The sequence below is a fragment of the Lagopus leucura genome, unplaced genomic scaffold (assembly GCF_019238085.1).
Source record: "Lagopus leucura isolate 7727_CA_CO unplaced genomic scaffold, USGS_WTPT01 Super-Scaffold_100037, whole genome shotgun sequence".
NCBI classification, from domain to species: Eukaryota; Metazoa; Chordata; class Aves; order Galliformes; family Phasianidae; genus Lagopus; species Lagopus leucura.
In genome coordinates this window covers 2,201,611-2,222,604 of record NW_024962286.1, presented here as the reverse complement: position 1 = coordinate 2,222,604, position 20,994 = coordinate 2,201,611, and the positions used below count along the sequence as shown (strand labels likewise).

Below are 20,994 nucleotides of genomic sequence, written 5' to 3'. Positions count from 1 at the left end.
GGCTGGAAATTAAAGTAATGGATCTATTAAGTGCCTTCTGTCTCAAGAAAGAAGTCTGGGGGTTTCAGAGTTACGGTTTCAGTCTGGGACTACTTGCTTCCAGTGGAATTTTTTTTTGTCTTGTCAATAAGATTTTTTTTTTTCTTGTTGGTTCATCCAAAATATCATTTGACACCCTTGCCCATTAAGAAGGTGGATTACCCCTGTAAGAGGGGCCAAAATTGGGGAAGTTATGTTCACAATTCTCTCCCTAGATTTAATTGGGAATATAGGTCGTGTTTCCACACTTGAAAAAGGTTGGTATGTCCTGCCCTGTGTATATTAGCCCCTCTCCTAACCCAAGTCAAACCCTCTCTTTCCACTAACTCCAGTAGTACTTAGTACTAATAGATAAATCAAAAAAGCACTGTAGCCATTAGATTTTCAGCTCTGCTAGCTCCTCTGTCTGTCTTCTGTGTCCTTTTCATGGAAGGACTTTGTTCTTTTATCTCAGCTGTAGCAGTAACCCTTTAGAAAATACTGCTTTTTCTCTTACCTGATTAAATCAGCTTTCTCTGATTAACACTTTGTAGGATGCTAAATGCAATCATTTATGAAAATGTTGATCGTGGTCCTTCAAAAGGGGGGAAAAGAGAGACACGTTTCTGTGCTAGACCCTGAAATGTCTTTAGAAATGCTATTGTTGCCAGCGAGAGATAAGGCAGGAATGAATTTGAAGCACGTATGCACATCAATGAAATTTCCTACTGCAGCAGCCAGGGAGTTTTTTATATATAATTTTTGAGGGAAAAAAAATGCAGGCAAGACATGAGTTAGCTCTGAAAATAACTCTGAAAATGAGTTATAATTGAACAACAGAGAGTGAATATATTTAGAGGATGAAGGATCCTGTGATTCATTGCAGAAGGAATTAAACTTCCTGAGACGCTAATCAAAAAAGATTCAAATCTGATTTGGAGTTTATAAAAGGTATCTGGAATGGTTCTGCCATTTTAAATGGGAAACAGAGCCATGATGCAGCAGGGGAGGAGGAAGGGCAGGGAAGAATTGGGTTATTAGGATTCCGGGGACTGAAGTGACTAATAATTGATTCTGAGAAGGCTGAGAAAAAGGTTGAAATGTCCTTCATAAGGTGGATAATTGAATTTTTAAATTAACTTTGGCTCTCCTGCCGTATTTAGAATTTTGCAAGTATTTTTTATGCGTTGGACGCAATCGTTCTCGATCTGCCATGCTGCAGAGCTGATTTAGACACCCCGTGCTGGTGTTTGTCCAAATTAGACTGCTGTGCGGTGTACAACGTGCCTGTATCTGTTAGTTTTACTGTATCTTTGTTTGAGATCACACTAACATTCTTAGAACAGCTTTCCTTAAGTGACCTACAAAGTATTTCAAATACTGAAACAAAATGGATCTTCAAACTGGCCTGCTTACACAGATACAAATTCTGTGATTGCAGTAACAACAATCTCAACAAACACTTACAGAAAAATTGACTTCTGCTCTTTGTGTAGATTTTTAGTGTATTTTGAGGGCCTGCATCTTTTTAGGTGTTACGAATACTTACAATTTAAGTATTCTGATCAATTAGAGGCTCCAGCTTTAACAAGAACTGAGTGTAGCTCTCCAATTAAAAGGAAAAATCCTTCTAAAAGAATGAAATATTTTACAGCAACAAGAAGAAAACCCCTAATTTTCTGGGCTTTTGTGTGGGTAATACTACCCCTTTTGAAAGCAGCTTCTTACCTCTGGGTCATGCTTTGCACTGAGGCTTTCATGGCTACAGCCCAATTTGTGATGCCATTTGTGCAGAGGGATAATTACACGAGTTCCAGGCATTGCCAAATTCAAGAAAAATTTCTGAAGCTCTTAAAGCAAAATAAGTAAGTAAATAAATAAATAAAATTGATTGTTTAAAACCATGAAGCTTTTTTCAGTGTTTGCTGAATTTTAAAGAAAATGATGAAAGCAACGACCAGACCCAAACCAACAATTTACATGAGGATTCTGCACTATAAAGCTTTATTTTTTTCCTGTGCAGTCAAGATGCTGGTCATGAAAGCCTAATCTGTAATTAAAACAAAGTGATTGCTCAGCTTTATTGTATATGAATATAACTTTGGAGTTAAGTAAAACGTTTTAAGTTTGTCAGTGTTTGCTTGGTAGGTTATTGCTCTTTAGCAGAGAAGCAGTCGCAAAAATAAGTTCAGTGCTGAAGTGAATGTTTGCATGATTTGCTTTTAGTTGTGCTTGCCCCTTGCTGATGGATTAAATATTTTTCCCTCCTCCTAAATGCAGGGCTTCAGATAACAGGGAGCGTGCTTATGAACATAGTGCCTATGGACACCATGAACGGGGGACGGGAGGATTTGATCGGACAAGGCATTACGATCAGGATTACTATAGAGATCCTCGAGAGCGGACTTTACAACATGGGCTCTATTATACTTCTCGGAGTCGAAGTCCAAACCGTTTTGATGCTCACGACCCCCGTTACGAACCTAGGGCCCGGGAACAGTTTACATTGCCCAGTGTGGTACACAGGGATATCTACAGGGATGATATTACACGGGAGGTACGAGGCAGAAGGCCAGAACGGAATTACCAGCACAGCAGGAGCCGCTCGCCGCATTCGTCCCAGTCCCGGACCCAGTCCCCGCAGCGGCTGGCCAGCCAGGCCTCCAGGCCCACGCGCTCCCCCAGCGGCAGCGGCTCCAGGAGTCGGTCTTCCAGCAGTGACTCCATCAGCAGCAGCAGCAGTACCAGCAGTGACAGGTAGGCCTCTCGTGGCTGCGGTGGACGCGGTGTCACCCGATCCAATGCGCCGTAACTCAACCCAACGTGCCATCACCCAACATGGTGTGCCATCACCCAATCCAATGTGCTCTAACTCATTGTGCCGTCACCCAACCCAATGTGCTGTCACCCAGTCCAACGTGCCATTACCCAGCTTGGTGTGCCATCACCCAGTCCAGCATGCCGTCACCCAACTTGGTGTGCCACCATCCAACCAAATGCACCGTAACCCAACTCACTGTGCCACCACCCAACCCTCCCTACCATAACCCAATCCAGTGTGCCATCACTCAACTCAGTGTGCTATCATCTAGTCCAACATGCCATCACCCAGCTTGGTGTGCCATCACCCAGGTTGGTGTGCCAACACCCAACCCAGTGCACCATAACCCAACTCATTGTGCCACCATCCAACCCAATCTACCGTAACCCAACCCAGCATGCCATCTCCCAACCCAATGTGCCGCTGCCCAACCCAGTGAGCCAACTCTGTGTTCGTGGTGCCTCATCTTTGTGCTGCAGATTGATGGCAGTTTGTGAGGCATGGTGCAGGGTCGTGAGCCTCTGAACCAGAAGGTGTTTGGTGGCAGCTATTCATTGATGTAGAAGTAAGCTGACATGAAAGATAGAGAGGCTGAGTTGGTACAAAACAGAGTTGAGGTCTGTGCCGTTGATGGTGTTCACTGTTTGTCATGGTGGATATGCGCAGGATCCTTGAGGTGCTGGCTAGATGAAACAGTGTGCAGAGCCAAAGCCTTGCTGCAGGCTGGGCTGCTCTCGACATGATCGGAGAACGGGTTAATAATTCTCCTGTTTTAAATTAGGGCATAAGTTTATTTTAAGGTCCAGCTACTTTATACAGGGTGAATTTTATAGTATTTTTAGAAATGATGAGTATTATTGGCCTGCTTCCTCTTCATTCCCTCTTACCGCTGACATTTAAAAGATGAATGTATTGCCTTTCCAATTTCTTCCTATGTTTCCTTGCAGCAAAAATTGTAGACTTGGAAGAATTTTTAAAATCCAGATGCATTTCCCTAGCGATAAGAGCGTGTCCTTGGTTCTGTAATTCTGTAATTTCTGTGGCTTCATTAACCACATACAGGGAAAAAGGAAAAAAAAAAGTACGAGATTGGATTTCTTTAAGTGAGTGGAAAATTCATCTTAAAATGCCTCTCAGATATGTAACTTTTTGAGAGCAAATCCACCCTGAGTGTGGAAACAAAGAAGTTGCTGCTGTACCTGTGGTTGTTCCGTGTTATTTGGTGAAGGCTTTCCAGAGTTGGAAACATTTCCTTTGCATCCCAGTTCTTTTTAAAAAACCTGAAATATGTAATAAGTAAATACGTGTAGCAGTATAAATATTTAGTGTTTGGTTGTTACCTGAAATTGAATTTTACCAGTGGTAAGTCTCTAATAGTTATTCTCATGAAGTCTTTCTTGCTTGGACCAGAAGGGTTAGATGGGCGGTGTGAGAAGAAGTGAGTTCTCTTGTATGCTGTTTTCTCCTCCTGGATGCAGAAATCCAGGTCCTTCAGACTTCAGAGGTCTCAACAAATGAGAGATGAACTGCAAAAGTCCTGGTTACAGTAAAGGTTTAAAAAAAAACAAAACACAAGCAGGAAAAATCCTCTCTTCTGGTGCTCCTTTGCTCACAGTGAGGATAGAATGGAGTCCCAGGAACTTGTAATATCTATAAAACGCCGCTGTGAGGATGTTGAGGCTGGGGGAAATACAGTGTGAGTTTTAGATATTATCCCACTGGAACAAGGTTTGCAGATTTAATCAGGAGATAAGTGCTGTCTGCTCTTTGGGCATTTCATTTTCTTGACAGTCTGTAGTTCTGGCAATGGAAAATGAGGTGATGCTCTGGAAGGAAAGGGAAACAAACTGTTTTTTTGGTCTTTCTGTAAATTCAAATTCAGTGGAACAAGTGATAGAATCTTGGAGGTAGTTTTCATGTTGAAGGATCAGAAAGGAGTTGTACGTGTCTGTAAGCATGAGGCTAGATAGATAAGCATTTAACCATGCATTTACCTTGTAAAGCAAGATCCCACCTGGCCTTGAAGTCATGAAGTGGGGCTTCCATGTTCTCAGCACACACTGAGCTTGGCAGCGTAAATAATGAGTGCCTGGTGAGGTGGAAGCGGTCCGTTCTGTCATGCTGAGAATATTCAGGTCCTCACTGTTTGGAATCACTGCGCACTGGGAGAAATGTCTTCTCTGTGATGGTGATGAAGCCACAGAACAGGTTCTGAGCAGGGCTGTTGGTTCCCCGTGCCAGAAAGGGAATGGAGAATGCCTTGAGTTGTGTGTTCAGCTTCCAGTTAGCCCTGAGCATGGCAGGCAGCAGGATGGGATGCGATTCGATTCTGCTCTGCTCTGTTCTGACGCGGAGCCACTGTGATTGTTTGTGTTGGAGAGCACTTTGTCACCGTGTTTGCACACACGGGTGGGTCGCTCACCCACGCCCCAAAAGTACTGTGGTCAAACAGTGGGGCTGTGAGCAGTGCAGGTGTTAAACAGCATGGGAACTGTGTGTGCCAGCACCACTCCTTTGGGCTGGGAAGGAGGAGCAAAAGGGCAGCAAGGGAGAAGGCATGGCTGCGTTCCTTGTGGTGTGGTTTCCTGAGGGGTGTGTGGAATAAATACAGTTTCCATGGCACGGAGATGGTTTTCCTGGGCCATAATGGGAGGGAAGATGCTCTGCAGATTGTTCAAAAAAAAGAAAAGGAACAAAGCTTTTATTTCGTCAAGGTTTAGATACTTGAAATGCGTGTAGGGGATTTGTAATGGGAACTGCAAAGGAGTCATTTAGAAGATAAGCAGCCGTGCGGGATTTCCAGCACGTGGACGTGTGCGATTGTGCCTTCAGGTTTGCACTCAGCAGCCCGAGGTTCCCTTTGGAAAGGAACATGCCTGTGCAGTTTTATTTGTAGTGCTGTGAGGGCAGCTTGCAATCAGCTCAGCCTTTGCTTAATGATTGTGAGGTCAAGGATGTTGGCAGCAGAACTCCAGCCTTCGGGTGCGCCTGACCCTCAGCCTGCTCCGAGCAGGAAGGCTTGGAGGTGTCTGCAAGGCCAGATTTTCCTTCCCTGCTTTTTGGGAGACCCCACATGGCACAGAAACCGTGCTGTTGTCATGGCAGCTCCATCCCTGTGAGTTCCACGCTGCAGTTCCTCGATCCCACGCACACTGCAGCAGCGCGGATTTCCTCTGCAGCCCAGGCTGGCTGCCTTGTGCTGGTGGATGGGGCCATGCCTTAGCAAAACGGTCACTTCTCAGTGCGTTTTTAAGTCTTTGATTTCCTTCCAAGTGTTTTGCTTAATCATCTCGAGTAGGCTGAGGGAAGGAAAGAATTAGCTGAGGTCAGGGAAGTTGAAGCGGCCCGTCTTCCTTCTCAGCAGCGAGGCTAAGGCATGCAGAAAGCCGCCTCCTTTTGCTGCTGTGCGCTGGAGAATCAGAGGAAATCAAAAGCTAAAAAAAAGACAAAGCAGAAAACACCAAGAGTGATGGCTGTGCAGAGCTGGGGGTCCGAGTTCTGCTGTCTTGGAGGGAAATAGGGCTGGGATGTGAGGGGCAGTGGAAGGGATGAGAGGCACTGCAGCACCTGCTGTGTGCTCCGCCGTGGAGCCGTGGCATGGCAGGCACCAAAAGGTAGGGGAGGGGATTCCCATCATAAAGACCTCTGGAATAATGAGCAGCTTAATAATTTCTAATGAATATTCACGTGGAGGAATGAATGGAAAGAAGGAAGGTTGTATTAAATGCTTCCTGAAGAAATGCTGGTCATTACGATGATCAAAGGAGAGCTCCAGCCAGCGTCTGTGTTCAGTCATACGTGTGGCCATTAAAGCACAGACACAGAGTCACTTCACGTCTTAAAAGGCGAGTTTGCAAATACAGTGATGTATTTTTTTTCCCAAGGAGAGCGTTTTTGGCTGTGCCAGGGGCACAAGTGCAGGCACTGTGCTGCCTTCCTTATAGATCTGAAGGGACGTGGCTCTGTTTGAGAGACCCAGGCATTAACCTTAAAAACAACCTAAGTTGTTTATGCCGTGTTCAAACTAAGGTGACCCAGGTGAGGATTAATGGCAAATAAACCTTACTGGAAAAAGATTGAATATCCTCCCTTAATCTTTAGCCACTGAATTAGCCATGTAACTGATGCACTTCGGCTTACCCTTAACTTCCACGCATCAGCCATAGTCTGCCTGTGACTTCGCTGCTGCCGAAACCACTAATGATGGCATCAGGGTTTTAAGCACGAAAGCTTCTTAAGGAGCGATTAGATCTGCCTCTGAGATCCTTCCAGTCAGCCAGGAATGCAGTTTGCAGAAGAGAACGCGGCGTGGTTACGAGTGGCAAATCACAGTGGGAGGGAGAAGGGAGGGCTGCGTGAAGGGGAAGCAGTTTGCGTGGGCCAGGATGTAGTCATAATTTCTGAAATGCCAAAGGCATGACTGCATGTTTTGTTTAAAGGGAAGCAGAAGGTGAGTTTGTAAAGGGAAGAGTAAGGAAACACACTGCATAGATAGCGTGTTAATAAAAAGCAGAACCTTATGTTACCATTTATTAAATGCTCAACTGCTAGGAGAACAAAACTAACCCTTCTAGTGTGTCTGGCATGGAGAAATCAGGCTTCTCCAAGCATCCTTCCTTCGTGTGAGATTCTGGTGATAAAAGCAGGGAGACCTATTTTTTCTTTCCTGCTATGTGCTGGATTTAGAAACAAGCAGCCTGTCTGCCTGCGAGCACAAGTGCTCCTGGTTGCAGGAGTGAAATGTGGAGCCTTCCAAGTATCTCTCTGAAAAATGTCCTTAGCTCAGTGCACAGTTGCTTTTTGTAGCTCCTGGTGATTATTTTAGCTAGGAGATGCTTAAAAATGGAGGATTGCAGTGAGAGCACCTTCTGGAGGATCCTGTCTGAGAGTGAAGTGGTTTTCAGGTCTGTCTTGTTTCTTCCCCAGCTGCTTTGTATTTTCCCAGTGCCCAGAATCCTTCACTGTTTTTATACCTGGGCAAAATTAATAAAAAGTCATGGAACGCTTCAGGAGTCAGTAGTTGAGGCACAAACCCACCCCAATCCAGAGGACATTCACGTGATTTATCATCACACTTCCATTTGAGAGTACAAAAGTCAGAGGCGTTGCTGGCCCACCCTGCGATAACGTGTGAAAGAGCAGCTTTGTTCTCTGCCTGTCGATTCCCAGCCCCAGCAGCCCTGTATCACCTGGCCATGGGGAGCTGCAGAGTGCCCTGCTTGTTGTGGCTGCTCCAGCTCTGACCTCCTTGTATCATCTGACACCTGGTTTGGTAAGAGTGCTGCAAGACCTCAAACCCTTAAATTATGGCAGGCTCACCCAGCTGCTTGGAAGTTAGCCCCTCCCTGACATGTTTGTTTACCGCCTGGCGTGTCCTGTTGTCTGAATTGTGAAGGATGAATAGTCAAAGAAAGGAAGCTGTCAGGTTCGTACCTCTCTTCTGTCCCCCCTCACTTTCCCGAGGCGTGCGGGGCGGCGTTCAGCCCGGCTGGAGAGCAGGAGATGCCCTGCACTGCTGGGCTCTGTCGTGCTGCTGTGTTTGTTCTGAGGAGGGAGGTGAGGAGCGGCTCGTTTCGTGGTCACAGGAACACAGATGCAATCTCACGCCGATCTCAGATGTCGTTTTTGTCGAGTTTGCTTTTTAATATTAATATTTCCCTTGACTTTTCCAAACCACGTGCAAAGGAAAGGAAGAAGTTTAATGAACGTTGTGTGGCTTGCTGTGGATGGGAGTTAACTCCTGCTGCCCAGTGAGCAGTGGGGGCAGCCAGCCTGCGTGGGAATTCCTTGGACTGAGGGTGTTCACGTGGGTGATGTTTTTCATTTGCATTTTTCTGCACTTTTGCATTTTTCCCACAAGTATCCAAGTCTTCAACCTCCCTCACTTCACGGCCTCGTTGGGGGGATGGCACTGCTGGGCTTTTTGGGGAAGGGGAGCGGGATTGCTTCTTAATAGATGGTCGCAGAGCAGTGCTGTGTGTGTCCCTGGGCTCCCAGCCACACTGATGTTTAATCACTGCATCACAGCAAATACTGCTGACAGCGTTTGCAGTAGGGGACTGTCAGATGTTGTCTCAGAGAGGAACTCAGGGGCTGCTCCATCATGTGACGCTGCCTTTGGTTTGTGGATGTTGAAGTCTGGCAGAACTCTGTGTGGTTGCTTAACAGATAGGCACGTTTTTTCCTACGATATGATACTACACTGCAGCACTTCACCTGTTCCAGAAACTGTTTTATTTTAACTTTTGTGGCTTAAGTGTTTTCTATTCATGAGAAATTTCACTGAAAGTTCTACTTTTAGTTTTATTTTTATTTGCACGTGGGCAGCAAGTGAAGTCATTTCCAATTATAGTCCTAGCCAAGAGATCCATCTGTTCTTTGCATTTTCAAACGACAAATTAATCCTCAGCATACAACTCATCACACGTCTTCCCTTTTCTGTCGTGCACCTCCTGCAATCACAGGAGCAACATGGTTTTCCCAGGCCTTCCTTTTGCAGTAGCCCTGTGCAGGAGGACAGCACTCACCCTCTGCTCCAGCTGCTGTGGTTGGTGTAAAATAAAGAAGCCTGGGAGACCAGTCAGCCTTTGATGTAGTTGGCATTTCTTTAAAAAGCTGGATGAGGTGTCGGGCAATAGAACTTGTTTCCAAACCACCCTTAGTACACATCCTTATTTCTGATTGAGCAATAACGTTGCTTTGTCCATTCTCACCCCTGGGACAATGGTGGCCATTTTTAGAAGGACCAAACTTGCACAGCTTTACCCGTCAGAAATGGAATTTCTATATTAAGCTCTGCACGCTCCCAGTTTTACTGAAGCAGCAGTGTTTATCAGCTGTGTGTCTTGGCTCAGCTTTCGCTGCAGCTCCCATGACAGAACAATTCTGTTTGTTGATAAGAGAGGGTGCGTGACTCCCAGACAGCCCCAAATCCCAGCAGATGAATGAGGACCATGGTCGTGCTTGGAATGGCACTTGGATGCCCTGCTTGTACTCAGGGTAGGTTTCTCTCAAAGTCCTTGGTAGGAGCCTTCACAAAAGCATTGCAGCCGCGGCTCAGGAAACCACCTTCCGTGTCTCTTTCTCAGTGTGTTGGAAAGCTCTGGCCTGCCTTGAGCCTCAGCCTGCTGCCTGGGCAATCACTGCACAACCTTGGGCAAAGCCCTCCGCTTCCCTTGTTTTTCCACCTGCAGTGCAGGGCTGTGAGGCTGTACCTAGCTCATTTCATTCTCTCCCAGGTGGGGTTGCAACATATTCATTTAGATTGTCTGTAGATAGCTGGCAAAAGTTGTTTACTTTAACAGCCTGACGGTAATTCTGGCCAGAAGGTTGAGAAGAGATTTTTCCTGCAGACTGTGCAAGCTGCAGCAGCGAGCCCTGCCCCGCTGACGTCTGTAAAAGCAGCTGTGATCACAGGCAGCACGCAGCAGCACGGGGACGTTCCCAGATCTGGAAGGGAAAGCTGCTCTGGTTCACACTGGTGGAAGCTGAATCGTGGGAACGTGACGGCACGGAGCCGTTCTGCACTTCACCCTCGAGGCCTCTCTGGCTTCAGCCTCCCCAGCTCAGTGCATGCAGTGTTTCGCCTTTCCTCTGCCTCTCAGGACTTTTGTTTTGGCACCGGCGCGGTGCGTTGTCCCCAGGGGACCTGTGTGCAGCAGGTGGGTGGGCAGCACCTCCAGGCGGCCCCGTCCCAGCACAGGGCTGCTGCTCCTGGCCGCGGCGAGCTGCTGCTGGGCCCGTAACCAGTGTGTGTTTTCCAGGTTAGCTGTTTGCTTCTTGCTCGGACAAAGTTCACCCCGACAGCCGAGCCTGAGGACAGAGGGATGAGGTCAGGGAGTGGTGCTGCGCTGGGCACCGTTCTCAGCCAGACGTGGATTAATGCAGAGTAAATATGGCCCGTCCTGGAAATGGTGTTGTAACCTTAATGACCAGACACTTGATTTGGGTTAAAAACACAGGAACCGTACCTTGAAAATGTACTGGTCCAAGGCTGAAAAAGCCCTTCCAACAGCCTGTGTGAGTTGGCTGGCTAACGCATGCAGGGTTGTCGTGGCTGTGCTACTTTCCCATGGCCTTTAAACATCGTTTTACTTCTTTCAGTGTAGGATTCCAGCCCAGCAGGAGATTGCTTAAGTCTCCTTTCTGGGCGTGGTAAGGCAGAAAAAGTTGATTAAAAGAGGTCGTCCTGATTTCATTTGTCTGCAGTTTGTAATGACCTTTCTTGGAGCAGTAAATACTTCTATATCTGCTGAGCTCTGATTTTTCACAACTGTTTTCTGCTTACATGTAGCAGGTCTATTTTTTTTTTCTCTCGGTAGATTGTTTTCTCATGGCGGTGTGTTGTTAAATACTTCTGAGGGTGACATGCACAGACCAAAGTTCCCTGGGTGGCAAGTTTTCAGCGGCTTGACACGATGCCAGGAGTGTGGTGCAATGACTGCCTCCCAGCACAGGCTGGAGGTACCATGAGGCAGGCTGCAGGCACACAGTAATGACACAGAGGCACTGCTTGGTGTAGCTCTGCCCTGGCTTTCTCCACCCTCACATGCCAGGCAGCTCATGTGTTGATATTAAAATGGAGAAGGTTGTTATGAAATGGAAAAGGAGGGTTTGGGCTCGCTGTGGTATGTGTGTGTGGGCTGAGCCCGCTCAGCTGCAGGCCTGCAGTCTGCAGAGCACGGTAATGGCTTGTTAACTCAATGCAAACAAACTTGGGATGTCTGACTCGCTTCTCTCATGCCTTTTACTCAGGCTCAGTAACTCCTTGTAGCAGGGGAAAGCCCCACGCCTCTGTTCATTTCCACAAAGCTGAGAAATGGTTTTGCTGTGCACGCATGCTGACACGGCCTTGTGTCACACGGGATGCACCGTGTGCACCAAACAACCTGCAGGGCTGCGGGTCAGTGCTGTGCACCAGCTGTGAGGAAGGGATGCTCAGAGCTCTGGGTTCCCGTGGAGGCCCATAAATGCAGCAGGACAGCCGTGTGGATCCTCTAAGTGGTGCCTGAGCTTTGCTATGGGGCAGGCTCTGATGGGTGCCCCGTTCCCTGGGAGGATGCTCAAAGAGTGCAGATCTGCCTTGGCTTGCTTTCAGAGGGTTGGTTGTTGGTGACCTTGCTCCCAGTTTGCTGCTGGAGCCCCATGTGCTGAGAATGTTTGATTAAAAACGATTTTCAGGTGGAATTTAGCTTTAGCAAAAGTGTTCTGAGCACTCTGACACAAAAGAAGACAAAGTCTGAATAATTCTGAGTAATCTGCTTGTTCCAACTTGTTTACAAAGGCAAGGGACTTTGAGGTTTGTGGGAGGCCATTAGTTGCTGTTGATAACGTGTGTCCTTTGGGGTGGTTTGGGACTTCAGCACGTGTTGAGGATGAAAGGAATCCTGGTGAAACACATTTTTAGTTTGGTGCAGTGCTTTAAGGCAGAAATAGCGGCTTAAAATAAACCTATCTCAGAAAATAAGGCATTTCCAAGGGCAAGCTCCTTTGCTGCGTAGTCCGAATGTGACACGTTGCCTCATGGTGACCATGGTGACCATGATAGCTTTTGCAGAAGTGCTGGCCACCAATAACCAGGTCTCCAGAACTGCTTTTCCAAACGATGATTCTTGCACTCAGGGTCTGTTGGCCGTTCCTCTGCTGCTGTTTTCCCAGAGCTGACATCGTTACGCCCAAGAAATCTCATCTTGTGTCTGGAGCCCATAGACAATAAAAAAACACCATGAGGATTTGTGTCTTCCGGATCAGCACACGGCGCTTTGCAGGCCTTGCTCTCTGCTTGCAGATCATCTCCTGTGGCAGAGGTGGGATCTGAAGAGGGAGGGACGAGAAAAAAGAGTTCCTGCTATTTCCATTCAGAGATTGCTCCGTGTTAAATGTGAATTTCCTGGGCTGTGCTGCTGCCGTGGGCTGTGAGCAGCCTGCTGGTGGGGCAGGGCTCCCTGTCCTGAGCAGATCATTGCTGCTGGGAGGTGATTTTGGCAGGGCGTTGAATCGTGGCTGACCCAGGCAGGGCTCCTGGTTCTGCCTCATCCTGGCAGAAACAGAAAAGTGGCTTTGAATAGTTCTCTAAAAGAGCTCTGGATCGTTTTCCAGTTCTGCTTACACCTTTTTGTGAAGGAAACTGTTACAAAAAACCACTTAATTTTTACCTTTTCCCGCTGAAATTTTGCGTACGTTTCCCCCTCAAACAATTTTAGGCATCTTGCCTTCTAACTCCCCCTGGCCACGAGGGCTGGCTTTGTTGCCTTTTGTCCCCAGAGCCGTCGTTCAGCTGCCTGCTGCACACATGAACGCTTCTGCTTTATTTTGCACCCAGGCCTCCCTGCTTCCTGCTCACTGCACTACAGCTGACTCACACTTCTCAAATCAGTGCTCAGAAATGACAGCCGTCCCACATTTTAGAACTGCAGGAGGGTAAATCGGCCTGTGGGATCCCTTGATTCAGCTCAGCAGCAGGGATCCTTTCACATGGGCTGCCTCGGAGCCCGCTTTTATCTCCGCTGTGCTGGGAACAAAGAGAGCGGCTGCCTTTGTGTGCTTCGCTTGGGAGCTTTCATTTATCATACATAAATAGCACATAACTTCATCATTCTTTACAACTGCAAAACGCAATTAGTTGAAAACGAGGTGTATTTCAGTGGGAGGGAGAGGTGTGCTGCGTGTGCCAGGATCTGGAGCGTCATCTTTGCAGTTACAGATGAGAAAAGCAACATCTGTGTGCTGAGAACCAGGCGTGCTCAGGCTCACTTTCGTGGTCTGAACCCCAGAGCTCCGTTCTGTGCATGGTGGGGACTGTGCCCGCATGGACACAGGCAGAGCACTGGGTTGCTGTTAGGTTTATCGTGATTATCAGAAAATAGATGCAGAGATAAATACTGTGAGTAAGAGCACAGGCATCCTGAGTGCTTGTAAAACCCTGCAGACAATTGGATTAATGTTTTAAAAGGGCTCATAAATTATGCTAGTAGCAGAGACCGTGTGGGAGAGGAAGGCTCCAGGTTTGCCTCCTTAAAGAGCCATCTCCTTACTGCCCCCATTTCCATCCGGTTTTGCTAACAGCAAAATCAAAACCCTGTTTTGTGTGAGGCCAGGATAAAAGCTGCAGCAGAACTCGGTGCAAAGCTCTGTGCAGATCTGAGCTCGATGAGCAAGCGTCTGAAAGCTGCCTCTCCCCAAATGAGCATACGTCACAAGCAAACCTCCTAAAAGGCAAATGAAGCTGTAAGCCTGAGATGTTTAAAAAAGCAAATTCCCAGCGCAGGCTGCCTCTATGTGAGACGTGTGTGTTGTGACAGCTCAGGAGATTAGTTGTGCTGGCATTCTGCTCGGCTGAGTTTACATGGACGTTGAGGAGCAGGTTTCCCTGTGCTGGGAGGAGGCTGCGTGCCAGGCAGGGAACAGCCGAGGGCAGGCACTAAGCTGTTCTTCGGGACGATCGCGGCTAAGGGTGGTTATTTTCCAAATACAAGGCAAAAAGCAGCCATATTAGCAGTATTCTGGGACCGTATCTGCATGCAGCATCCATGTTTTAGCTTTGTGTGAAAGCGTTCTGTTGTTCCGGCTGAGACTTCCTATAGCTCACTGTCACATGCTTGTTTTGATTCTGCTGCGGCTGTAACTTCATGACACAGCAGCTGTAATTAACTCTTCCATCAATCTCCCATTCACGCAGCAGAAAACCTTTGGCTTAAGCTCTTGAATGATTAGATCCATGTTTCTTCAGTTGGAAAAGGGACGAGCTTCTACTGAAAGAAAGGGGAATTGTTCCTGCTGCCGTTTTTTTTCCTCCCTGAAAACTGAATAGAGAAAGCCTGATTTTTTCCTGGAACGCCTCAAAGCCTCCATTTGCTTTGGGACACAGATCCCCAAAGCTCCATGCACGCAGTAGGAGTTAGCAGTGTGTTCCCCCTTGCCCAGAGCCCCTTGCTAAAAGCCAGAGCTGTGCTGTGTGATTCACCCCATTCAGCGCAGTGTTTGGGGCTGTGCTCTGCTGCTCCGCTGTCTCACCGCGTTACCCGCGGAGGATTGCTGCCATTCTAACAGCTTGTTCAGCTAAAAATATCCCGTTCCCATTTTAAAGCACCGCTCAGATCGAAATCCAGCTCTACCACTTACTTCAGAGATACAATCTCTCAGCAAAGACGGATATCTGAAATGCTTGGCTGGTGGTACTGAGCAAAGACGTGCAAAGGGGCAGAGTCTCGCTGCAGCCCTGATTTCTGTTTTCACTTCCCTGGGGTATGGCACAGCACGTGGGGCTGCTCTCAGTTTGGAAATTATTTTCAGACTCTCCCCCTTCATCCTCTGGTGGTGGTTGTGTTTTCAAAACGTCCCTGCTGCCCATTTTGCTCCGTGCGGACAGAGAAACAAAGTGCACAGCCACAGAAGTGCAGAGCGTGGTGGGAGAGATGTCTGCGTCAGATGGTTAAAATGGTCAGGAACACAAAACCATTTCCCTGGGAAAAGAGGAAGAGAAAATGCACTGGAACAGGCTGCCCAAGGAGGCTGTGGATGCCCCATCCCTGCAGGCATTCAAGGCCAGGCTGGATGTGGCTCTGGGCAGCCTGGGCTGCTGGTTGGTGACCTGCACACAGCAGGGGTTGGAACTGGATGAGCGCTGTGCTCCTTTTCAACCCAGGCCATGCTGTGATTACGACATGAAGTCAGCTGGTTTAATGTGAAGAGGGAATGCAGGAAACCTGTGAAATAATGTCAGATACAAAAAAGATGAGCTTGTTTCTCATTTCTAACACGATACAGCGAGAAATGTGAAAAGCGGTGAACTTCAAAGCGTGGCTGTTATTTCTGTACGTGGCAGATCCTCCTCCCAGCGCTCACTGAATTGAAATTCCAGCGGAATTTTTTAGAAAGTCGCTTGTGTAACGGAGCCTCTCCAGGGTGATGTCAGACACAATTATTTTTAGCAGTGTTAGAAGCCCTTGTGCCTCCGGGAAGAAACCAGCCACTGAAGAAGCTGACGTGTCCCCACTGGGCAGGCCGCAGTCACATTATTCTCTACATTTCGTATTTCTCTGCAAAGGTGATACCTGTGGTCCTTTGCAGCTCGGGATGTCCTGTGGTTCTGGGATCCATCCCTGGGAGGTGTGGGGCCTTGGGAGACATTAAGGGGCTGCCCATCAGCTCGGCAGTGGATTTCTTGTTGTGCTGTGGGGGATTCTGTGATGCGCCCTGTGTGTTTTGCCGTCCTTCGCATGCTGCGCCCCAGCTGATAAGCTCTGTCATTCCATCTCCCCTGTTGTCCTGGATCACAATGGGATCCATCTGATGTTTTACTCATATTCCATTTCCTTGGCCTTCACCTCTGAGGGTTCTGTAGGGTGGTTGTGGAGCATCTCTGAGCTCCCACATCTGCTGGGAGCAGTTCTTCTGCCCCAGGTGAGGAAGATAAGAAGGCTTCAGGAGAGCCCTGTCCCCATGGTTTGATGTCAGCATGACAGACAGCTGTGTGCTGCCACTGACCACCAGCGTGCTCCAAGAGCAAAGACAGCTCTGAGAGCTAACCAGAAACCCACCATAGCTCAGGCAAGGTTTGCTTTCTGATTCCATCCCCGTTGTCCTTCTGACCGTTGCCCTTGTGCCTTTTGCAGCAGTGACTCCAGCAGCAGTTCGAGTGACGAGTCGCCGGCACGCTCAGTGCAGTCCACAGCAGTCCCTGCGCCTGCATCCCAGCTGCTTCCATCTCTGGAGAAAGATGAACCCAGGAAAAGTTTTGGGATCAAGGTCCAAAATCTTCCAGTGCGCTCAACAGGTACAGTCATGTGCAGAAGTGTTTCTTCGGTGTTCCAGAAAAAGGGAAAAAAAGAAGTGAGGGTGAATTATTGACTGGTTCAGTAATTTTTATTCTGCATCCTTGGTGTTAAATACCTGTTTGAATTTCACTGAATGGGAAAATGTGTCATTTGATGAACCAGCTTGTATGAAACTTGGTTCATACTTGGTTCATATGCTGCCATCACAGTGCAACACAGTTTGCAGATTACGTATGAAAAGCATTAAGTCGTGGTGCTACACTGAAGAGATTTCATTGTTACTCTGCTAGAGATGGAAATGTGAGGGATTTATGTACGTTAGGCCTCTCCCCTGTATAAATTCCAAATACAAGGGTGGATGGTGATAGGACAAGGGGGAATGGTTTTAAACTGAGACAGGGGAGCTTTAGGTTGGGTATTAGGAGGAAGTTTTTCCCCCAGAGGGTGGTGAGGCACTGGAACAGGTTGCCCAAGGAGGCTGTGGATGCCCCATCCCTGCAGGCATTCAAGGCCAGGCTGGATGTGGCTCTGGGCAGCCTGGGCTGCTGGTTGGTGACCTGCACACAGCAGGGGGTTGGAACTGATGGGCATTGTGCTCCTTTTCAACCCAGCCATTCTGTGCTTCTTTGGCCAAAGGAGCAGTCCTGCTGTGGTTTTTGTAACTTGGGCCAGGAATTTAATGTTTTGCATCCATGAAAGAAAGCTGTGGTTATGATAAAAATTGAGCAGTGCTTTCCCCTCAGATTCTTTCAGCATTGCCAAACTGAAGCTGTTGAGACAGAAATTTCCACAGTGTTATTCCATTTGCTGTCTGCCTCAGCACAGTTTCATTCTGATGCAGTTAAAGAACACTTCAAGTGTTGCTTAACAGTTTCTGAAGGCGTTTTGTTGGGAGAGAAGTACTTCCATGCTTTGGACATCCAAACTGACATTGGGTACAGGGCTGTGGTTTTGTTAGAGGTGTGCATTTTTTTCACCTCAGGAAGAAAAATGCATTCTAGGTTTGGCTGCAGGTCTTAGAAATGCCCTGCAGCTTATTGTTGTGTGCAAGAAGGATGGAAGGAAGTTCTTCAAATGGCATTGTAACAAAGACTGGACAGGAATGAGTAGAAAGATCACCTGCAAGGACAGCTTTGATCAGGCTTCTAGTGCCATAGATGTTATGAAGTGGCAGCATATGAGGTTTGTTCCCCAAAGCAGAAAATGGATGCTGCCCAGGGGAGGAGCTCAGAGTGCTGAGGGCACATCCTCTGTGGCCCAAAGCCTCCTGTAGGAGCAGAGATGTGTGTGCTGAAGGAGACAGGGCTGTAAGGGACAGCAGGATGGTGCCTTCCACGAGGCAGCTGTGTGCTGCCTCTGCAGACAGGGTTCTGTCACAGCTTCTGTCTCAGCTCTGGTGCAATGGTGGGAAAACTGCTTCATTAGTGACCATCTGTGAGAAACCCAGCATGTCCCATCACCACAGCTACTGGAGCTGGTGCTTAGAAATGGATTTGCAGGGTTAGATTTGAAGCATCTCCAGTGTTTCGCTTAGAACTGGTGGGCAGCTTTGGCTGTCAGTTCTCACCATGCCTCAGCTCCTTGTTTGTGTAATACAAGAACTTAGGGGTTTTCTATTGCAGCATTGAGTGCTGAGTCATGTTTCAGAAAGAGTATTGGATTTCTGAACGTTCTCCCAAGTTGTTACAAGGTGTGTGTTCACGCTACTGACGCACGTTTGTTGCTTTAGATACAAGCCTTAAAGATGGACTTTTCCATGAATTCAAGAAGTATGGCAAGGTGACGTCGGTGCAGATTCATGGGGCCTCTGAGGAACGGTATGGACTGGTGTTCTTCCGACAGCAGGAGGACCAGGAAAAAGCACTGAATGCCTCCAAAGGAAAGCTTTTCTTTGGCATGCAGATTGAAGTGACAGCTTGGATAGGACCAGGTGAGACCTGTGCCTGACGTGTTGCTGCCCTGGGCAGAGTCACTGCTGAGGCACTGTAGAAATAAGCAACCTTCAAACTGCCTTCCTGATGAAATGTAGTTTTAAGAAGCTGGGAAATAGGCCAGAATAAATTCCAGAGCTAGGAGAGTGGATAGTGTAGGTCAAACAGGGAGAGAATTCCAGTCTTAAACCTCAGAGAAGGAAAGCTGCCATCCTCCCAAACAGTGGGATCTGCTGCTGCTGGGAGGAGCAGTCAGATCTTCCGTATCTCAGCGGAGCAGGAGCCAATAGTGTGGTGTAAGCATAGAGCAGAGTCCCCACAGCCACCTTTTTTCAGCTTTTAATTAAAACAGCTAATAACGGCTCAGGCAGCGTAGTGTGAATGACTAATCAGTGAAAGCTGTGGCATTGAGCACGTCGATTTCACACTGTACTTCAATTGTTTGTTTAAAAATAAACTTGTGAAAATCAACTTTTTCCATATGCTGTTCCCCAAGTGCGATGAAACCTCATTTAAATTCTTGACAGACATTGATATTTGTAAAAGAGTGAAGTTTCTAGGGAAGCAGATCCAGAATGGAGCGGTTTTCCATCTGAGGATGCTCCCATTCCATAGTGCTCACCCAGTGGTGTGATGCTTTGAATTGCACATAAAGAGGGCAGTTCACAAGCTCTATTTTTGTTTAAGACATTGATTGGTCTCATTCAGATCGTATCTGCTTGTCAGGAAGTAGACTTGCACAAACAAACCAGCGTGAACCAAACCCACATGAAAAACACTCTGATGTGTTAAAAATTTCTCACTCTTCTGCTTCTAGAAACAGAAAGTGAGAATGAATTTCGTCCTTTGGATGAAAGGATAGATGAGTTTCACCCAAAAGCAACAAGAACTCTCTTCATTGGCAACCTGGAGAAGACAACCACCTATCATGACCTCCGCAACATCTTTCAGCGCTTTGGTGGCATAGTGGTATGTGGATTCTTGTTCTGCTCTGTAGGGCATTATTGCCCATTCTTTCTGTACAGACCTATAAAATGCTGCGAGTGGTGGAACATCGTGCTGCTGATAGCAGATAATTCAGTCTATCTATAATAATCTGAGTCATTCATCTTGCTGAAATATACCTGAAAGCTTTTCTTTGCGTTTTGAGTGAAATCTTAGCACATGTGTGTGTGGAAGAGATAATTTAGCAGTAGAAACAGTCGGGGGAGCGTTGGTAAGAAACGTACCTGCTGCCAGCCCAGGATATTTGCAGAAGAGCAGAGCTGAATAGTTGGGATTTAAATACTCCTAGTGCTGCCCTCGTATTTAATCAGTACCACTCTGTGAAGTCTGCATTTCCTATTCATGTCTGAAACAAAGTGCTGAGCTGCTGCATGTGGCAGTAGCCATCAGCTATGGCAGTCTGTTCCCTGACAATAGGGCAGAGGAGGCACTGAACAGATGGGGTAGTGATGACACATGTGGGATTTGGGTTTTTGGCTGAGCAGGCTGATCTGCATGAGGTAAAGCAGCAATCATTCCCCTCTCCTCTCCTCATGCTACCAAGTTGTATCAGTACTGCATTTATGAGAGATTTGCCAGAAAATCACAGTGAACAGAGTTAGCTGAATCTGAGCTTCTGCGCTTACAGTTTATTCTGTGTGCTCACTGCACCGTTCTTTGGAGGCTGTGGCTGCACTATCTGTTCTGCTCTGGAATACTGCTGTAGCTGTTGAGGTGTCAGTGAAAGGAAGAGACAGCATGCTGCTGTGTGCGTTGTGGACAAACACAAAATGCACATTTTGTTATGGCTGGCAGCTCTCGTGCGTCCTACCTCTTGAAATCCGTGCTGATTTATGAATTCACACAGGCCTGTGGCTTCCACCCTTTTGCAGTGTTGTACCAGCTGAGCTGTCCCGATAAAGATGCTTATCAGTAACACTGCACTGTCCTGTAAATTGGATTTTCTATGAAACAGTGCTGTATTGTCAGCATTATTAATTGGTCAGAACTCAGCAGCAGTGCTGCCTTGCTGAATTTCCATGAGAACTTACAAGCTCGGGTGTGAAAGGGACCAGCTTCATAATCTTTCCAGTGGATGATGAGCAAAATGATGGTTTTTTATTTGCCTGCCAGAAGAAATTGCTTGCCCAGAGTGAGTGGTCAGGTATAATTTGCCACAGTTGCAATAGTTACACGCAACAGTTATATATAGCTGCTTCAGAGGCTTGGAAATGCAGTCCTCAATTAGCATTCCACTTAAATCATTAGGTCAAGGCTATAGAATTCCAATAGTTGTGTAAATCTCTGTTCACTTCTGTTTTCCCAGCTAAAGATTTCTTAGGTGAGACCATGTCAGACTGCTGCCTTGCCTCTGAATTTATTAAGCACGAAATCAGTCTGTCCTGACTGTTGGAACGTTTGTGCTCAGACTGGTGCTGTAGCACTGGCAAGCAATACACAAAGG

At 47.2% G+C, this 20,994-nt stretch overlaps 1 protein-coding gene across 5 annotated transcripts in view; it reads left to right on the top strand.

Annotated features, from left to right (window-relative positions):
• The window catches only part of SPEN (spen family transcriptional repressor), a 55,926-nt gene that overhangs the window by 16,173 nt on the left and 18,759 nt on the right, over positions 1 to 20,994 (top strand). For all 5 annotated transcript variants that reach the window (XM_042883309.1, XM_042883308.1, XM_042883307.1 and 2 more), the window contains exons 3-6: positions 2,299 to 2,775; positions 16,453 to 16,613; positions 18,344 to 18,544; positions 19,363 to 19,514. In XM_042883309.1, the coding sequence (XP_042739243.1) occupies positions 2,299 to 2,775; positions 16,453 to 16,613; positions 18,344 to 18,544; positions 19,363 to 19,514 (991 nt within the window). The remainder of the gene's footprint in view (positions 1 to 2,298; positions 2,776 to 16,452; positions 16,614 to 18,343; positions 18,545 to 19,362; positions 19,515 to 20,994) is intronic.